The sequence below is a fragment of the Orycteropus afer genome, unplaced genomic scaffold (genome assembly GCF_000298275.1).
Source record: "Orycteropus afer afer isolate SDZICR_OR568_19922 unplaced genomic scaffold, OryAfe1.0 scaffold00150, whole genome shotgun sequence".
NCBI lineage: Eukaryota > Metazoa > Chordata > Mammalia > Tubulidentata > Orycteropodidae > Orycteropus > Orycteropus afer.
The window spans coordinates 6,904,191-6,919,845 of NW_006921737.1; the positions used below are offsets into that span (position 1 = coordinate 6,904,191).

The following is a 15,655-nucleotide window of genomic DNA, read 5'->3' on the forward strand; positions in this document are numbered from 1 at the left end:
GTGGGAGCTGTCAAGGCCCAGAAGCAGGCACAGTGTCACTTCAGTCATATTCTATTGGTCAAAGCAGTGTAAGGGGAAGAAATGTATCATTCTGTCATCCTTCCTTCCCTACTTACGGAAACTCCCCTGCCTCTCACCTTCCCTTTCAGTGTAGCAGAGGAATTTGGCTGTGCAATACTTGGCTGCTAACTAAAAGGTTGCCTGTTTGAACCCACCAGCAGCTTGGGAGAAAGACCTGGTGATCTGCTTCCATTAAGATTACAGCCAAGAAGACCCTATGGGCAGTTCTTCTGTGTCACTTGCCTTTGCTATGAGTCGGAGTCGATACAGTGGCACCCAGCAACAACAGAGGAATGAAAACCTCAAAGTCTGCAGTCATGCCATAGTTCCAGGAGTGTGACCTTGAGCCTCAGTTTCCTTATCTGTAAAATGGGAATGATGGAAATAGCAACTTGGAAATACTGAAGTGAGATAAGTGATTTAAGCCCCCAACACTGTCCTTGGCATGTGGTAAGGACTTCATCAATGGCAGCTAGTAGTAGAAAGGCTCCCCATTGATCTTACTGAGCCAGGGACAAGGAACTGAGCAAAAGGACACATTGAGGTCCATTCAGCTCTGTGTTACCATGAAATCATTGTTGTTGGGATCTTTGTTCTGCCTCACCCAGTGTTTCCTCTGTGTCAGCAGGAAGAAAGGCAGGGCTTTGCTCTGAGGAAGTGGGAGAAGTCAGAGACCACGGAGTGGGTCAGTGAAAGCAGAGCTGTTAGTGTGATGTCCACAGGGCAACCTCGAACTGCTGTGCAGGCATTGCCCATGGCACTAGCCCAGTGTAGACTGAAATTCAGTCTACATTTTTTTCCTTCCAAGCCTTATGCTTGAGCCAGTACCACGACCGCCATTGGAAGGGGCAGCTTTTCCAATTTTCCAAAGGCACTTTCCCGCTACCCAAGAGATTGGCTCACTGCAGAGGACAGGAGGTTGTCCTTTTTGGCTAATAGTACCAAGGGGCCATGTGAGTTGGCCATGGACCTGAGCTGCTGATGTGGGCCTGGGACATTCAAACCTGGGAGCTTTGGAAAAACAGGATCAGTGCTCTAGCTGAGTCCCTCTGGCCTCTAGTGAAGATTCATGGCGTTGACACCTTCATTTTGAGGCTCAATTGTTCTTGTCTAGGAGCTCTGGTAGCGTAGTGCATAAGGCACTTGACTGCTAACTGGAAGGCTGGCAGTTCAAACCCACCAGCCACTCCTGGAAGGAAGGTTGGGCAATCTACTTCCATAGCGATACTGCCTTGGAAACCCAAGGAGGGGTCACTGTGAGTCAGATCTGACTCTACAGCAGTGTTTGGTTTGGTTTAGTTATTCTTGTCTAGGAATCCCTGGATGATGCAGATGGTTAACATGCTCAACTGCTAACCAAACAGTTGGATATTCAGTTCACCAGAAATACCTCAGAAGAAAGTCCTGCCAATCTACTTCCAAATAATCAACCATTGAAAATCCCTATGAAACACATTTTGACATGGGGTTGACTTGACAGCAACTGGGTTTTTTTTTTTTTTTTTAACTCTTGGCTGGTAGAGTAAAGGGTTGGAAAGGATAGTGTTGCAGCCAAATGCAATCAGGCCTTCTAGAGAAGGCACCATAATAGCAGCTTTCACTGCCTCTGATCCATTTTTCTTAATGAAGCAGGCCTTTAGTTTTTAATCACTGGAAGCTTCTCTGAGTATGCCAAGTTCTTTTCTGAAGGTCTTAACCCCTTGGCTGCTTTGTTCCTCTCTGCATTTAGTTAACTTTCCAAGGATAATGAGAGGAATGAGCTGGCACGTTGCTATTTGGCACGTTAACCACTTTTCTATAGGTAAGGATTGTCTGGCCACAGCACTGGGAGGCAAGCAGGGAGGAGGTGTTGTCTAAGGTAGGTCAATACCTCTTAGCAAGATGATAAATTGCTAGTCTACAGCGTTGCATTGTCATGCAGTTAAATTATGTGCTTTGAATCCATCAAAACCTAGGACGATACTTAGGTAATCAAAAAATGGTTCTGTGATACATACAGCATGATTTACTGAGGCCCCAAAGGCAGGCAGCCATGGAGACGGGGCTTCCAAGAGGCTGGACACACCTGATTTTCACACACACTCTCCGTTGTTCATCCCTACACCTTATACCCCTTTTGGATCCCAAAGCCAACCATAGTGCTGGTTCTGTAATTTGTGCTAAACAAACATGTCTTGAGTGACCAAAAAATAAATAAAATAATAACCTCACTATCTTAGTTATCTGGAGCTCTGGTGGCATAGTGCCTAAGGCATTTGACTGCTAACCAGAAAGCTGGTGGTTCAAACACACCAGTCACTCCTTGGAAGGAAGATTGGGCAGTCTACTTCCATAGTGATACTGCCTTGGAAACCCTAGGAAGCGTAGCTATGAGTTGGATGCAACTCGACACAGTGCATTGCCTTGCGTTTTGTCTTAGTTATCTCTTTCTGCCAAAATAGAGATACCACAAATAGGTGGCTTAAAGAACAGAAAGAACAATTTTTTTTTTTCTCACAGTTAAAAAAAAATGACCCATTGGCCATCACGTCAACTCCAACTCCTGACAATTCCACGTGTTACAGAGTAGTACTGCTTTTTAAGGTTTTGTTGGCTGTAATCTTTACAGAAGCAGATTGCCAGGCCTGCCTTCCACAGCACTGCTGGGTGAATTCCAGCTGCCAACCTTTAGGTTAATAGCTGAGAGCATACCGTTTGTACTCTCCACGGACTGACTCACATTTCAGAAGCTGCAAGTCCAGATTTAGGGTTTGACTCTAAGGGGAAGTCCTTCCTTTTCTATTTCAGCTTCTTGTAGCTACCAGTGGCAATCTTTGTGGATGTGGTCTTTCTCTTCTCCTTGTGTGTGTATCTCTGTGTCCAGTTATCTCTTTTTATAACTCAGAAATTATTAAATTTAGAACCCACCCTACTTGGGTATGGTCCAATTAATATAACAAAGAAAACTATGTCCAAATAGGATTGCATCCACAGGTTAGGAGTCCACCATATATTTTGGGGGTGGAATGGGGCACAGTTCAACCAATAACACAAAACCAGTTTGCGGTGTCTAGTGGTGGGGCTCCATGCAGGTAGAAAGGATGGGAGGACACACACAGCTAAGACCACTTATCATTTGGGGGTCCCCAAGGCAAGCAGCCCCTGATCCTTGATTCTGGGAACTGATGGCCCCGTAAGCCCTTGTATTGGTCAGGACTTGTGGTAGGCCCAGTAAGCCCTTGTATTGGTCAGGACTTGAGGTGGCAAGTGATAGAAGCCCCTCTCTAACAGGACTGAACAGAAAAGGGAAGTTCAGGGGCAGACTGGTCTCAGGCACAGCAGGCATGAGGGGCACAAATGAAGGATTGCTCCACTTTGCCTTCCTGTGTAGACTCCCATCTCAGGCAGGGGGCAACATGGCTGCCATCCACTCCCTCCCCAGGCCTTTGCCCTGACCAATTTCAGTCCTGCTCCATTCCCAACAGCTCCTATGTACATCTCAGAATAGAGGCTCATTGGTCCATCTCAGGTCTGGGGCCCATCATGATGGCTAGGAGAATGGAGCAGGCTGATTGGCTGGGCCTGGGTCACGTTCACTCCTGAGCCAGTCCCCGTGGCCTAGTGATTTGCTGCTTTGGCCACATGGACTGAGAGTGGAGGAGGGCAATTTAGAGAATGATCTAGATGTCAGTGCAAGAAGGTGGGGCAGCCCAGAGTAGCTCAGTGGATAGCCACTGTAGACATCCATTGTTCACTTGCCACTATTCCCCCACCATCTCAGGTTTCATCTTTTCAGTTCTGGAAAGCAGCTGAGTTAGCAGTCAGGTTAAATGTCCAATGACTTGAGTTTTGCACATCTTATGTGTCTAAGCAGCTTCGTCATGGATAAAGCAAGGGACTGATGGGATTTTTAGTCAGTCTGAGCATGTACCATGTGCCAGACACCATCCTGGGAGCTAAGGTCACATCCGAGCTGCAGCCAGGGGTCTAGTTGGAAGAACAGTAGTAAATAAATGCAGTGTTAGGTAGTGGGTGAGTGCTATGAGGAAGGTATACATGGGGTGACATGGAGAGCGGATGCAGCCTTTCCAAAGTGGTCTGAGGAAGTGACATTGGGCTGAGACCTGGATGAAATAAGGGAGGGAAAACAAGGTTCTCCGGCCCTGAGGTCCTTTAAGGAGTCTAATGTGGTCTGGGGGAAGCAATAGAAGTCAGGATATGAGGAATAAGGGGTAACCAGTGGAGAGGGGTCAGCTCATGTGGGGCGCTAGGGGCCATGGGAATGGCTTGGGATTTTACCGGGATGTGATGTGATCAAATGATGCATTTTTGCTTTTGGGGTTGGTTGTTTTATGGTAAAATGCATAAACCAAAACCCACTGCCATTGAGTTGATTCTGACTCATAGTGACCCCCACTGAGTTTCCAAGGCTGTAAATCTTTATGGAAGTAGATTGCTTCATCTTCCTCCCACAGAGCTGCTGGTGGGTTTGAGACGCCAACATTCTGGTTAGCAGCTGAATGCCTTACCCACTGTACCACCAGAGCTTCTTAAAATTTATAAGCATAATGTAAAATTAAGTATTTCAGAATTAATTCATTGGCATTTAGTACATTCACAGTGTTGTGTAACCATCACTTCTTTCTTTCCTTCTTTTTTTGGGTGAACGTTTACAGAGCAAAGCAGTTTTCCATTCAACAATTTATACACATTTTGCTTCATGAAACTGATTACAATTCCCTTAGTTTAGCATCACTTCTCCCACATCCTCTCTATGTTTCTCATTTCCATTCCTCCTCCTTTCCTAACCTTTCCTGCCTTCTGAACTTTGTCCTTAGACAGGTGCTGCCCTTTTGATCTTGAATGATTGTTTGTTCTAAGGAATTTGAACTTGAATTGTGTTGTTGCTCACCTTATAGATCTGTTTATTGTTTGGCTGAAAACTGAGCCATAGGAATGAGTTCTGTTCCAGGCCTGAAGGGTAACTAAGCACCATAGTCTTGGGGATTTGACTAGACTCTACCCAACCAGTAAGCTTGATTTTTTTTTTTTTTTTTTAATGATTTTTGAGCCACCACTTCTTTCTTGTTCCAAAACATTTTCATTACCCAAAAAGAAGCCCCAAGCCCATTATTCAGTTAACGCCTCATACCCTCTTCCCCGATCCCTTGGAAAACTCTAGTCTGCATTCTTTCTTTATGGGTTTATTTATTCTGGAGCTGTGGTGGTGTGCTTAAGGCATTTGACTGCTAACCAGAAAGCTGTCAGTTCAAACCCATCAGCCACTATTCGGAAGGAAGGTTGGGCAATCTACTTCCATAGTGATACTGCCTTAGAAACCCAAAGAGATGTCGCTATGAGTCAGGTCCGACTTGGCAGCAGTGGGTTTGGTATTTCATATAAATGGAGTGCTAAAAGGGCAAGGGGGCCACATCTCCTGACCTCCTCTAACCCCATGAGAGGAAGACAGTATCACTATCAGTAACCCAAGGCCTATTACTGCAAGGCCAGACATTCTGCCTCCTTCCAGCCCTTTCACCAACCGTTCCTCCCAAAGCACCCACCTCTCTCCTGGGTCCGATAATTCACTGCAGTGGCCTCACAGAACTCACAGATTACAGGGTTTGTTAGGGAAGCACCAGGCTACAATTCAAGTTCAGGAAAAATGCTCAGTCTCCCTCCCAGCCCACAGACTCTCTCCTAACAGTCTCTCACAGTCTCTCTCCCAACAATGCGTGTCTCTTGCGTCTCTTTCCCAGGAGCGTGTGTCCCTTTCAGCAGCACATCTTCCTCAACCAGCAGTTGGAGAGAGACTTCTTCTGCCTCTAGAAGGCCTCCTTTTGAGCCTGGCAGAGTGGCCAAACTAACCAATCAGAACATCAGAATTTTAAGCACCTGAGAGAGAGCAGGAACCTCCCAGAACATTGCTTTGTGTTATGCCCAACAGAAATACCCCAGGTGGATAACTTTTACAATCAGGAGCTCCTCAGTTCACAGCAAATTCCACCACAGAGTTTACAAAGACTTATGGGTAGAAAAGCCACACTACGTAATTTACTACACCACATGGAGTTATATAGTATTTTGTCTTTTTGTGACTGACTGATTAGCTAGCATAATGTTTTCAGGGTTCATGCATGTTGTATCATGTATCAAAGCTTCATTTCCTTTTTATGGCTGAATAATATTCCATTGTATGGATATAACCCATATATTTATTTATTCATTCATCAGTTGATAGATAACTTGAGTTGTTTCTACCTTTCACTGTTGTGACTAATGCTGCAATGAACATTAGTGTGTGCATGTTTGGTTGTGTCCCTGCTTTTATTTCTCTTGGATATATGTAGCTAGCAGTGAAATTAGTGGTTGTATGGCAATTTTAATTTTGACTTTTTGAGAAGTGGTTGATGCATTCACGAGGACACTTTGTCCTTTATATGGAGAATAGATCATAGGAGGGCAAGAGCAGAAGTGGATCGCTGGTGAGGGGTTTGTCTGTTTGTCCAGACCAGGGGTGGAGGTGGTAGCAGAGGAGGTGGTAGAAGGGGTCAGATTCAGAATTCATTCAGGAGGTGGGGCCAGCAGGACTTGCTGGTAGATTGAGTGAGGGGTAGGGGAAAGCCTTTTTTTTTTTTTTTTTTTTGCCATTTCCTGAGCTGAGGAAATTTAGGAGAGGAACAGGTTTGGAGGAAATGCTCACAGCTCTCTTTTGGACATAATAAGATTGAGATAACTTAAATAGAAGTCCCTGGGTGGCACAAAGTTAATTGCTTAGCTAATAACTAAAAGGTTGTCAACTAAAAAGTTCAAGGCCACCTGGAGATGCCTAGGAAGAAAGTCCTGGCAATCTGCTTCTGAAAAGTCAAAAAAAAAACCAAAACTCACTGCTGTTGAATTGGATCCGACTCATAGTGACCCCTCCTTGGGTTTCCAAGGTGGTACTCTATGGAAGTAGATTACCCAATCTATGAAAGCCCTATGGAACACATTCCTATTCTGACACACATGGAAGTTGCCGTGAGTCAGAGACAATTCAAGGGCACCTGCTTAACTGTTAGATGTCTAGGTATTTGTACTCAAGGTGAGGGCCCTGGGAGAGAGAGCAGCACCCAGGGCTCCTGGCTTTCAGGCCTGGTCTCCCTCTGCCTGGGTGACAGACACTACCTGCATTGAGGGCTTGGAGTTGAGTACAGCCTTGTGGACCTGTGGACCTGAATGGAGAATTACAGCTCTGCCAATTCCTGACCTGTGTGGCCTGGGCCACAGTGGTTAACATCTCCAGCCTCTTTATCCATAAATTGGAGACAGTGATACCCACTAGCTTATGTGGAGTTGTGGTAAAGCTGATACAAGGTTATGTGACTGCTGTTCCCGGAAAACTGGCTCACGGGTCAGTGGCCCGCCTAAACAGGAGGTAGAAAAAACAGAAAACAGCTAGGCAGGTACCCTCAGCAAAGAGGTGCAGGTGCTCTAGGGAACAGGGAACTTGCTTGGGGTAAGTCTCTGGCTCTTTGGCTGTGTGGAAGTTTGTATAAGCCAGCAGGCATTCTTGTCCCTGATTTGAGCCAGTCATTAGGCCAACTCTGGGGAGGACACTGCTTTACGTTGTTGTCAGGACAAGGGTGGCTGCTCTGTGTGGATTTGGCCTGCTTTATATTACTCTCGGTTTTTGCATCTGAATTTGTCCCACATTAACCAGTCACCAGTTGCCATCAAGTTGAGTCTGCCTGTGACAACCCCATCTGTGTCAGACTAGAACTGTACTTCATAGGGTTTTTAGTCACTGATTTTTCAGAAGCAGATTGTGAGGCCTTTATTCCAAAGTTACTCTGATTGGGCTCATACCCCCAACCGTTCAATTTACAGGTGAGCACTTAACCATTTATAGCACCCAAGGAGTCCTGCCCACCTTTAACCCTCTCAAAAGGAAGTCTTCACCTTAATACCATTGTAGGACAGCCTGCTAACAAAACCCTCTTGAGTGAAGACTCGGTCCACCCCTTACCCTACAGCTTCCAACGTGAGCTGCCCTGAGATCGTGGACTCAGGTCACTTGAGGGAAGTGTGCTACTCAAGGGAAGGGCCCAGTGCAGAAAACCCAGAGACCTCTTCCTGACAGACCTGGAATGTATATTCTCATATGGTTGGTAGTGTGGGGACACTGGGCCCCGTGGGGACCCATTGGGCCCCTCCCCTGGGAGCAGGAACTAGTGAAGTCCTCATCATAGATAACAAGATGAAGAGCTGAGATTCTAACCCAGCTTGTCTTATCTGTAAAAGGAATCTGAGGGGAGTTTGGGTGTACATGTGGGGTATCCCAAGCTTGAGCATTTGAGGTGATGAGTTTAGAGATAGCCTGGCTCCCTGGCTAGTGGGTGTAGGGTGTCAGGCAGGTGTGGGAGGTGTACAGGCACCCAGAACAGGCAGGACCTGTGGAAATGCAATGTGTCAAGACTGGAACTGAGGCCAGCCTCAGCATTGGGCTTGTGACCTGGCCTCTGGGGAAAGGGCCTGGGCCTTGGCATGCCAGAGACCCCAAGTAGCGGCCTGGTTCTCACTGTCTGAGCCCACTTCTCCAGCATAGTATTCAGAGCAAAAGGCAACACCTCACACATAGCACCCTGCACAGTGGAGGTGGGTGGCCTAAGATGGGACTGGGTCGCTGGGCAAACGACCTCATTTGGAAGCATTCAATGATCAAAGGGGTAGAAGAAGCAAAGGTGAAGATTTGCAGTCATAGGAAGATTTGAGGAAACATGCGGCCGGGTCTGAAATTAAGATTGGGCAGTAGTGGTCAGGGACCGAGTTATCAGCAATGCCTTCCTCAAACCAGGTTGGCACAGCCTCTCCTGTGCCTATGACTTGGACATTGTGTCCCAGGGCCTGGCTTGGAGGAGGAGCTCAGTAAATAATTTCTCATGGACTCCTGAGCAGGACAGAGATTGCATTTTCTAGAAGAGAAAACTGAGGTACAAAGAGCAGAGAGGTGTACCCCAGGGTAGGGAGCAGAGCTGGGACCTCCATGGGATCCAGTGCTCTCACCCTGTACCATATCACTCTCCCCACTAGTACTGGAGCCTGCCAAGGACACGGGGACCAGTGGTCAGTCTCCTGAGACATTCAGCCCCTCAGTATTCCCTCTAGGCAGACTCACCTCAGAGCCAGGGGGCCCTGTGTATAGGGACAGATTTGGACAGCAGTGCCCTGCCATCTGACAAACAGGTCCCAACCTTCTGGTCTGCCCACCCTGGATCTCAGTGCCCAGAGCAGAAAGGCCAGGCCCCATACCAGTCCATCCCTGTGACTTTATCCCCCTAGCACCCAGGAGCAGGGGCATTGCCCAAGCAGCACTAATCACGTTAGTTTGTGGCTTCTTTGGTTCCTCTCCAGGCAAGGAGTGTGAGAGCCATGCACTTGGACACAAATTTAAAATTTCAATGAAGCATGAAATCGCTTCCTTCCTCTATCAGATTATTACTTAAGTAGAAAATTGCTTCTGAGCAGGGTGTGTATGGGGTAGTTATATAGTTTTAAAAGTGGAAAATATAAATTTTTTGGCCTTGTGACTAACAGGAGGAAAGCAGCACAGGTTTTTGAGGGTCTGATGCTGCGTGCAGTGTGCTCTTTGGCCACTTTTTCTAGAGAAGTATGATTTTGCTGGCCTGTTGGCAGAGCCTTGTTTCCATGGCAGGGAAACAGGGTCTTTGGTTGTGTGAGGGCTGGATTTTGTAACAAAAGTGCCTGAGAACTACCCACCTTCAAGCCAGGATGAGCACGTGTCTGTCTGGTTGGAGAGCAGCTCTTAGCACCCCACCTTGAGGCAGGTAGTGCAGGGCATTCAGGGAGGTGGGGAGCAGCCAACAGAACCAAGGAGCTCCAATGGCTCCGAGTTTTCTGGCTGCTTTGCTTTAGGCCAGTCTGGATTGTCTCAGTCTCGACATTTCTGGCTATGGCTCCCAGGCTTTTGTCTTGGCTTCCTCTTTGGACCTCACAGTGGAGCAGGGTGCCCACTGGTCAGCAGCCTCACCCCCAGCCCATGCTCTTCCTAGCTGGGTCAAGGGGCCTTTGCAGCCCCCTGGATTCAGAGGACATGTGTGCAATGAACACACTTGGACCACAGCAGCAGCTTTTGAGGATCTTTCTGAGTGGAGGGGGGCTTGGGACAGGGCCTGCTGGGAGCAGAGGGGAGTTTAAAACCCTGCTTAGGTATCCCAGCTTCTCAGAAAGCTCGTTTCAAAAATCTCCTGCTGTAAATCTGCAGGAGGCAGAGTCTCCGTGGGCCAGTGGAGAGTCAGGACTGGGCTTCAGAGCCAACCGTCATGTGTGAACCCTGGTTCCCATACTTTAGCTGGCTACCAACTGTACAATGGGTTAACAATAGAAATGTGGTTGAGTGCACACACTTAGCACTTCCTGATAGGTGCTTGCCATTTGCCTTTTCTCCTCACTGTGAAAAGCAGCCCGTGTAGAGCTCACCTCAGTGGGAGGCTCATCTCCAGGCCAAAGATGTTCAGTTCCTGGACTCATCCACACTGACAAGAACAAAGCTAGCTTCTGAAGGGCCAGGGAGAAGCACAGCCATTCTCAAATACCCATGTTGTCCTTGGAGGTGGTTGAGGGAATGTAACTTGGTTTGGAGAACTCAGAGGGAGGATGGGGAGGGCAGGGAATCTGGGGCTAGACCTCAAAAGTGAGCCACCCTGTGGATAGACGGCAATACCAGGCTGCGCTTGAGAATGGCCTCTCTCACTCTGGGCTTTGCTTCCCCCAGCAGATTGGCTCACCATGTCCGTCAGCGTCCATGAGACCCGCAAGTCGCGGAGCAGCACGGGCTCCATGAATATCACGCTCTTCCACAAGGCCTCCCACCCTGACTGTGTGCTGGCCCACCTCAACACACTGCGGAAGCACCGCATGTTCACAGATGTCACACTCTGGGCCGGCGACCGTGCTTTCCCCTGTCACCGTGCTGTGCTCGCTGCCTCTAGCCGCTACTTTGAGGCCATGTTCAGCCACGGCCTCCGGGAGAGCCGTGATGACATGGTCAACTTCCAGGACAACCTGCACCCTGAGGTGCTGGAGCTGCTGCTGGACTTTGCCTACTCCTCCCGCATCGCCATCAACGAGGAAAATGCTGAGTCACTGCTGGAGGCGGGCGACATGCTGCAGTTCCATGATGTGCGGGATGCCGCCGCCGAGTTCCTTGAGAAGAATCTGCTGCCCTCCAACTGCCTGGGCATGATGCTGCTGTCAGACGCCCACCAGTGCCGCCGGCTATATGAGTTCTCCTGGCGCATGTGCCTGGTGCACTTTGAGACTGTGCGGCAAAGCGAAGACTTCAACAGCCTGTCCAAGGACACCCTGCTGGATCTCACATCAAGTGATGAGCTGGAGACAGAGGACGAGCAGGTGGTCTTCGAGGCCGTCCTGCAGTGGGTGAGGCATGACCTAGAGCAGCGGAAGGTGCATTTGCCTGAGCTGCTGCGGAGCGTGCGGCTGGCCCTGCTGCCATCTGACTGCCTCAAGGAGGCCCTCTTGGGTGAGGACATCATTCTGGCAGACGAGCGCACCAAGCTTATCCTGGATGAGGCTTTGTGCTGCAAGACCAAGATCCTACAGAATGATGGGGTCGTCACCAGCCCCTGCGCCCGGCCACGCAAAGCGGGCCACACACTGCTCATCCTGGGAGGGCAGACCTTCATGTGTGACAAGATCTACCAGGTGGACCACAAGGCCAAAGAGATCATCCCCAAGGCAGACCTGCCCAGCCCACGGAAGGAGTTTAGTGCCTCAGCCATCGGCTGTAAGGTCTATGTGACAGGGGGTCGGGGCTCCGAGAATGGCGTCTCCAAGGATGTGTGGGTTTATGACACAGTCCACGAGGAGTGGTCCAAGGCAGCACCCATGCTTATTGCCCGCTTTGGCCATGGCTCAGCCGAGCTGGAAAACTGCCTGTATGTGGTTGGCGGGCACACATCTCTGGCTGGCGTCTTCCCAGCCTCCCCGTCTGTGTCCCTGAAGCAAGTAGAGAAGTATGACCCTACAGCCAATAAGTGGACAATGGTGGCCCCGCTGCGGGATGGTGTCAGCAACGCTGCAGTGGTGAGTGCCAAGCTAAAGCTCTTTGTGTTTGGAGGCACCAGCATTCATCGGGACATGGTGTCCAAAGTGCAGTGCTATGACCCCGTGGAGAACCGGTGGAACATCAAGGCTGAGTGCCCCCAGCCCTGGCGCTATACAGCTGCAGCTGTCCTGGGCAGCCAGATCTTCATCATGGGAGGTGACACCGAGTTTACAGCTGCCTCAGCCTACCGCTTCGACTGTGAGACCACCCAGTGGACACGCATCGGGGACATGACCGCCAAGCGCATGTCCTGCCATGCTCTAGCGTCAGGCAACAAGCTCTATGTGGTGGGGGGCTACTTTGGGACCCAGCGGTGTAAGACCCTGGACTGCTATGACCCCACATCAGACACATGGAACTGCATTACCACTGTGCCCTACTCGCTTATCCCCACAGCCTTCGTCAGCACCTGGAAGCACCTGCCTGCCTGAGGAGCATCTGCAGAGTCAGCCAGGTGAGGCTCCCCATAGGAGGCTGGTGGGAAAGCATCTGCTTATTTCCAGCTCTAGGTAATGGTTGCACATTTACATAGAAGACCTGGTGTGATAGCAGGGGGCTGGTGTGTCCTTATGCTTTTTCTCAGCACTCACTGAGCAGGGACAGGAAGACACCAGGAGGGACATGAGCTGGGGCCTGAGTATGAGTGAAGAGATTGATGGGCAAAAAGGAGAGAGCAAGGGAGGGACCAGTGGAGTCTGGTGCTACCTCTGCTCAGGTAGGATCAAAGGCCAGTACTGAGGCTGAAATAGGCATCCACAAAAGCCTCTGCAGCTGTTCAGGGGGTAAGGAGGTAAGGACTGTGACCAGATGTTTTTACCTCTCAAACCAAAACTCCCTGCCATCGAGTCAAATCCTGATCATACTGATTCCTCCTTGGGTTTCCGAGGCGATATCTCTACGGAAGTAGATTGCCCAACCTTCCTTCCAAGGAGTAGCTGATAGGTTTAAACCTCTAGCCTTCTAGTTAGCTGTCAAATGCCTTAGGCACTACGCCACCAGAGCTCCTCTAACAGACATGTACCACAAATGGGTGGCTTTAACAAACAGTTTAGGAGTCTAGAATTCTGAGTTCAAAGTGCCAGCTCTGGGGGCTGGGTGAAAGCCCCTCAACCTTGGCCTTTAGCTCTGCTTCTTGCTCCCAGCCCACTAAAGCTAGAGGCTTTTCTTAACCCAGGCAGCTGCTGACTGCTGAGGCTGACAAACCTAAGGTCCGACAAGTGAAATGGCACAGTCCCAGTGTTAACCACACCACATGGCAGGCCACTAATTCAAGCCCATTAACAGTCCCAAGATCAGCAGACAACATGGCAAGCTGTAAACTCAGCTACACACAGGGTCCAAGCATGCCCAAAAGCTGCAGACCGTTCCCAAAGCTTCTCCTTATATACTGGAAGCAGGCCATATCACTAAGGCAGCTACTTAGCTGCTCCAGTAGATTCGATCATGGAGTTGATTACCAGGCTCATCTTGGGGAATAACTACATCTAGCTGCCCAGCCACTCAAAACCAGGCCCAGCCAAGTGGACACACAACTACCACACCAGGTGATAGGCTCGTCACCACACTGAGTTAAGGGATGACTTGGTAGGTACCAGAGAAGGAGATTGTCCTCTGGACATGCACCGCCACCTTGGTCAGATCCTAGGAAAGGCCAGGGCTAAGGGGCTGTGTCACTCGCCATGTCTCATGTCCCATTCCTAGCTTTCTTCACAGGCCCTCCACACCTGGGAGGGGAGGCAGCAGGTCCTTAACCTTAAGGCTGGGGTGTCAGGAAGGCAGGGGTCCCTGGGGGCTCTGAGAAGCTAGGTGAGTGAGAGATGATGAGGGGCTACTGTAGTTGCTTCAAGCCCAAGACCAGACCATGGAGGAAGTACCCTCTGGGCTGGTGACTGGCAGAGGCCCCAGAGCTGTCCTGAGGCCAAAATGAATCTGTCTGCCCACGTGATACCAGAGGTCATGCTAAGGGGGCACCATGGCTCTCATTCTCCAGGTCTGCCGTTGACTAATTTGGTGCCCAGTGCACAGATCCCATCACGTGTGCTTAGGTCCTTGGAGCCCCACCAGGGCCAACCTGACTGAAGATTAATTTTCTCAATGAACCAGTGGCTGCTGACAGAATGCTGAAAGCTCTACATGAGCCAAAGCACTCCTACTTAGCTGGGATTGGGCCTAAATGGAATCTGATGTTTCAGCCATTAAATCAAATTCAGCTGAACTTTCGAGGCCCTTAAAGGGATATACTGCAAGCAGAGAGCCCGCAGAGGCATCCAGTTGTCAGTGGGGGCACTAACTATAGGGTGTTTGGTTTCATGTAGTCCAGCTTGGGTAGTAGCAACGTGGATTTGTTCTTTCTTTCTTTTTTTTTTTTTTAAATCTGCAAGAAGGAGAAAAATCTGACCAGCCAAATTCCTTGGTCTCCTGCAGAGTTAAGCTTCAAAGAGAATGTAGGCATTTCAGCATTAATTCTCTGTGCCTACTCCCAAGGTTACTTAGGAACCTGGGAGGTGGTCACTTGTAGGGAATGAAACTCCTCCCACCTCAGGCTGGCCCAGCCCAGGGCCAGGTTAGGGGTGGGATGGGGAGGACCCTCTTCTCACCCCCAGCTCCTCTGCAGATGTGGCCTCTGGCAACATAGATATATCTGGTGGTGGTGCCCTCTTTGAGGATTCCTGAGGGCAGTTCTTCCACAAGTGGGGCAGGAATGAGGCATAGAGACAGCCTGCCCACCCCCCCAGACTCCCTCCACCCCTCCCTGCCTTTTGAGGCTGCAGCAGGTCAGTAGGACTCAGTGAACCCCTTACTTTTCTGGGAATTTCCCTGATTGCAGGACTCCTGGGAGGGAAGCAGATGTCACCTCTCAACTCTGACTCTTCCTGGCTATTTGACCCTGGACAAGTTACTTAACTTCCCTGACGTCAGCCTTACCATCTGGAAAGCAGGAATGCTAATTAAAGTGCTCATTGCCCTTGAGTAAACCAAACCAAACCAAACTCACTGCCATTGAGTCAAATTCAACTCATAGATACCCCCATTGGGTTTCTGAGGCTGTAAATCTCTATGGAAATAGATCACCCTATCTTTCTTCCACAGATGTGCTGACCTTTCCAGTAACAGCCAAATGCCTTATCTACTATGCCACCAGAGCTTACTGTCCTTGAGTAGAAGGGGTCAGATGAGGTGCTTGGGTTAGTCAGCTTCTATGAGAGGTAGCAAGAAGCAAGAGGATGGTGATGGTAAGAGTCTTGGGGTGCTTTGTGCTATAAGAGCCTCTCGATGTCACCTGGCCCAGCCTCTCCCACCAGAAGGACCTCCCCCACCACAGTCACTGTCTTTCCAGCTGAGTGCAGCACTGGCCTGTGTCATTCAGTGCTCCTCAGTTCTGAGTCCCTGGCTGATGCAAATGGTTAATGAACTCACCTCCTTACCAAAAGATTGGTGGTTTGAGTTTACCCAGAAGCACCTCAGAATAAAGGTTTGACGATGATCTAC

General features: G+C 49.4%; 1 protein-coding gene across 1 annotated transcript; it reads left to right on the plus strand.

Annotated features, from left to right (window-relative positions):
- The first annotated feature begins 10,827 nt into the window (after positions 1–10,827).
- KLHL25 (kelch like family member 25) lies at positions 10,828–12,597 on the plus strand. Its single transcript, XM_007946102.2, has one exon. The coding sequence runs from the start codon at positions 10,828–10,830 to the stop codon at positions 12,595–12,597; it is 1,770 nt and encodes a 589-aa protein (XP_007944293.1).
- The last annotated feature ends 3,058 nt before the right edge of the window (positions 12,598–15,655 follow it).

Coding starts and splice junctions, on each gene's coding strand:
- KLHL25 (XM_007946102.2), top strand. CDS start 10,828: ATGTCCGTCAGCGTCCATGAGACCCGCAAGTCGCGGAGCAGCACGGGC.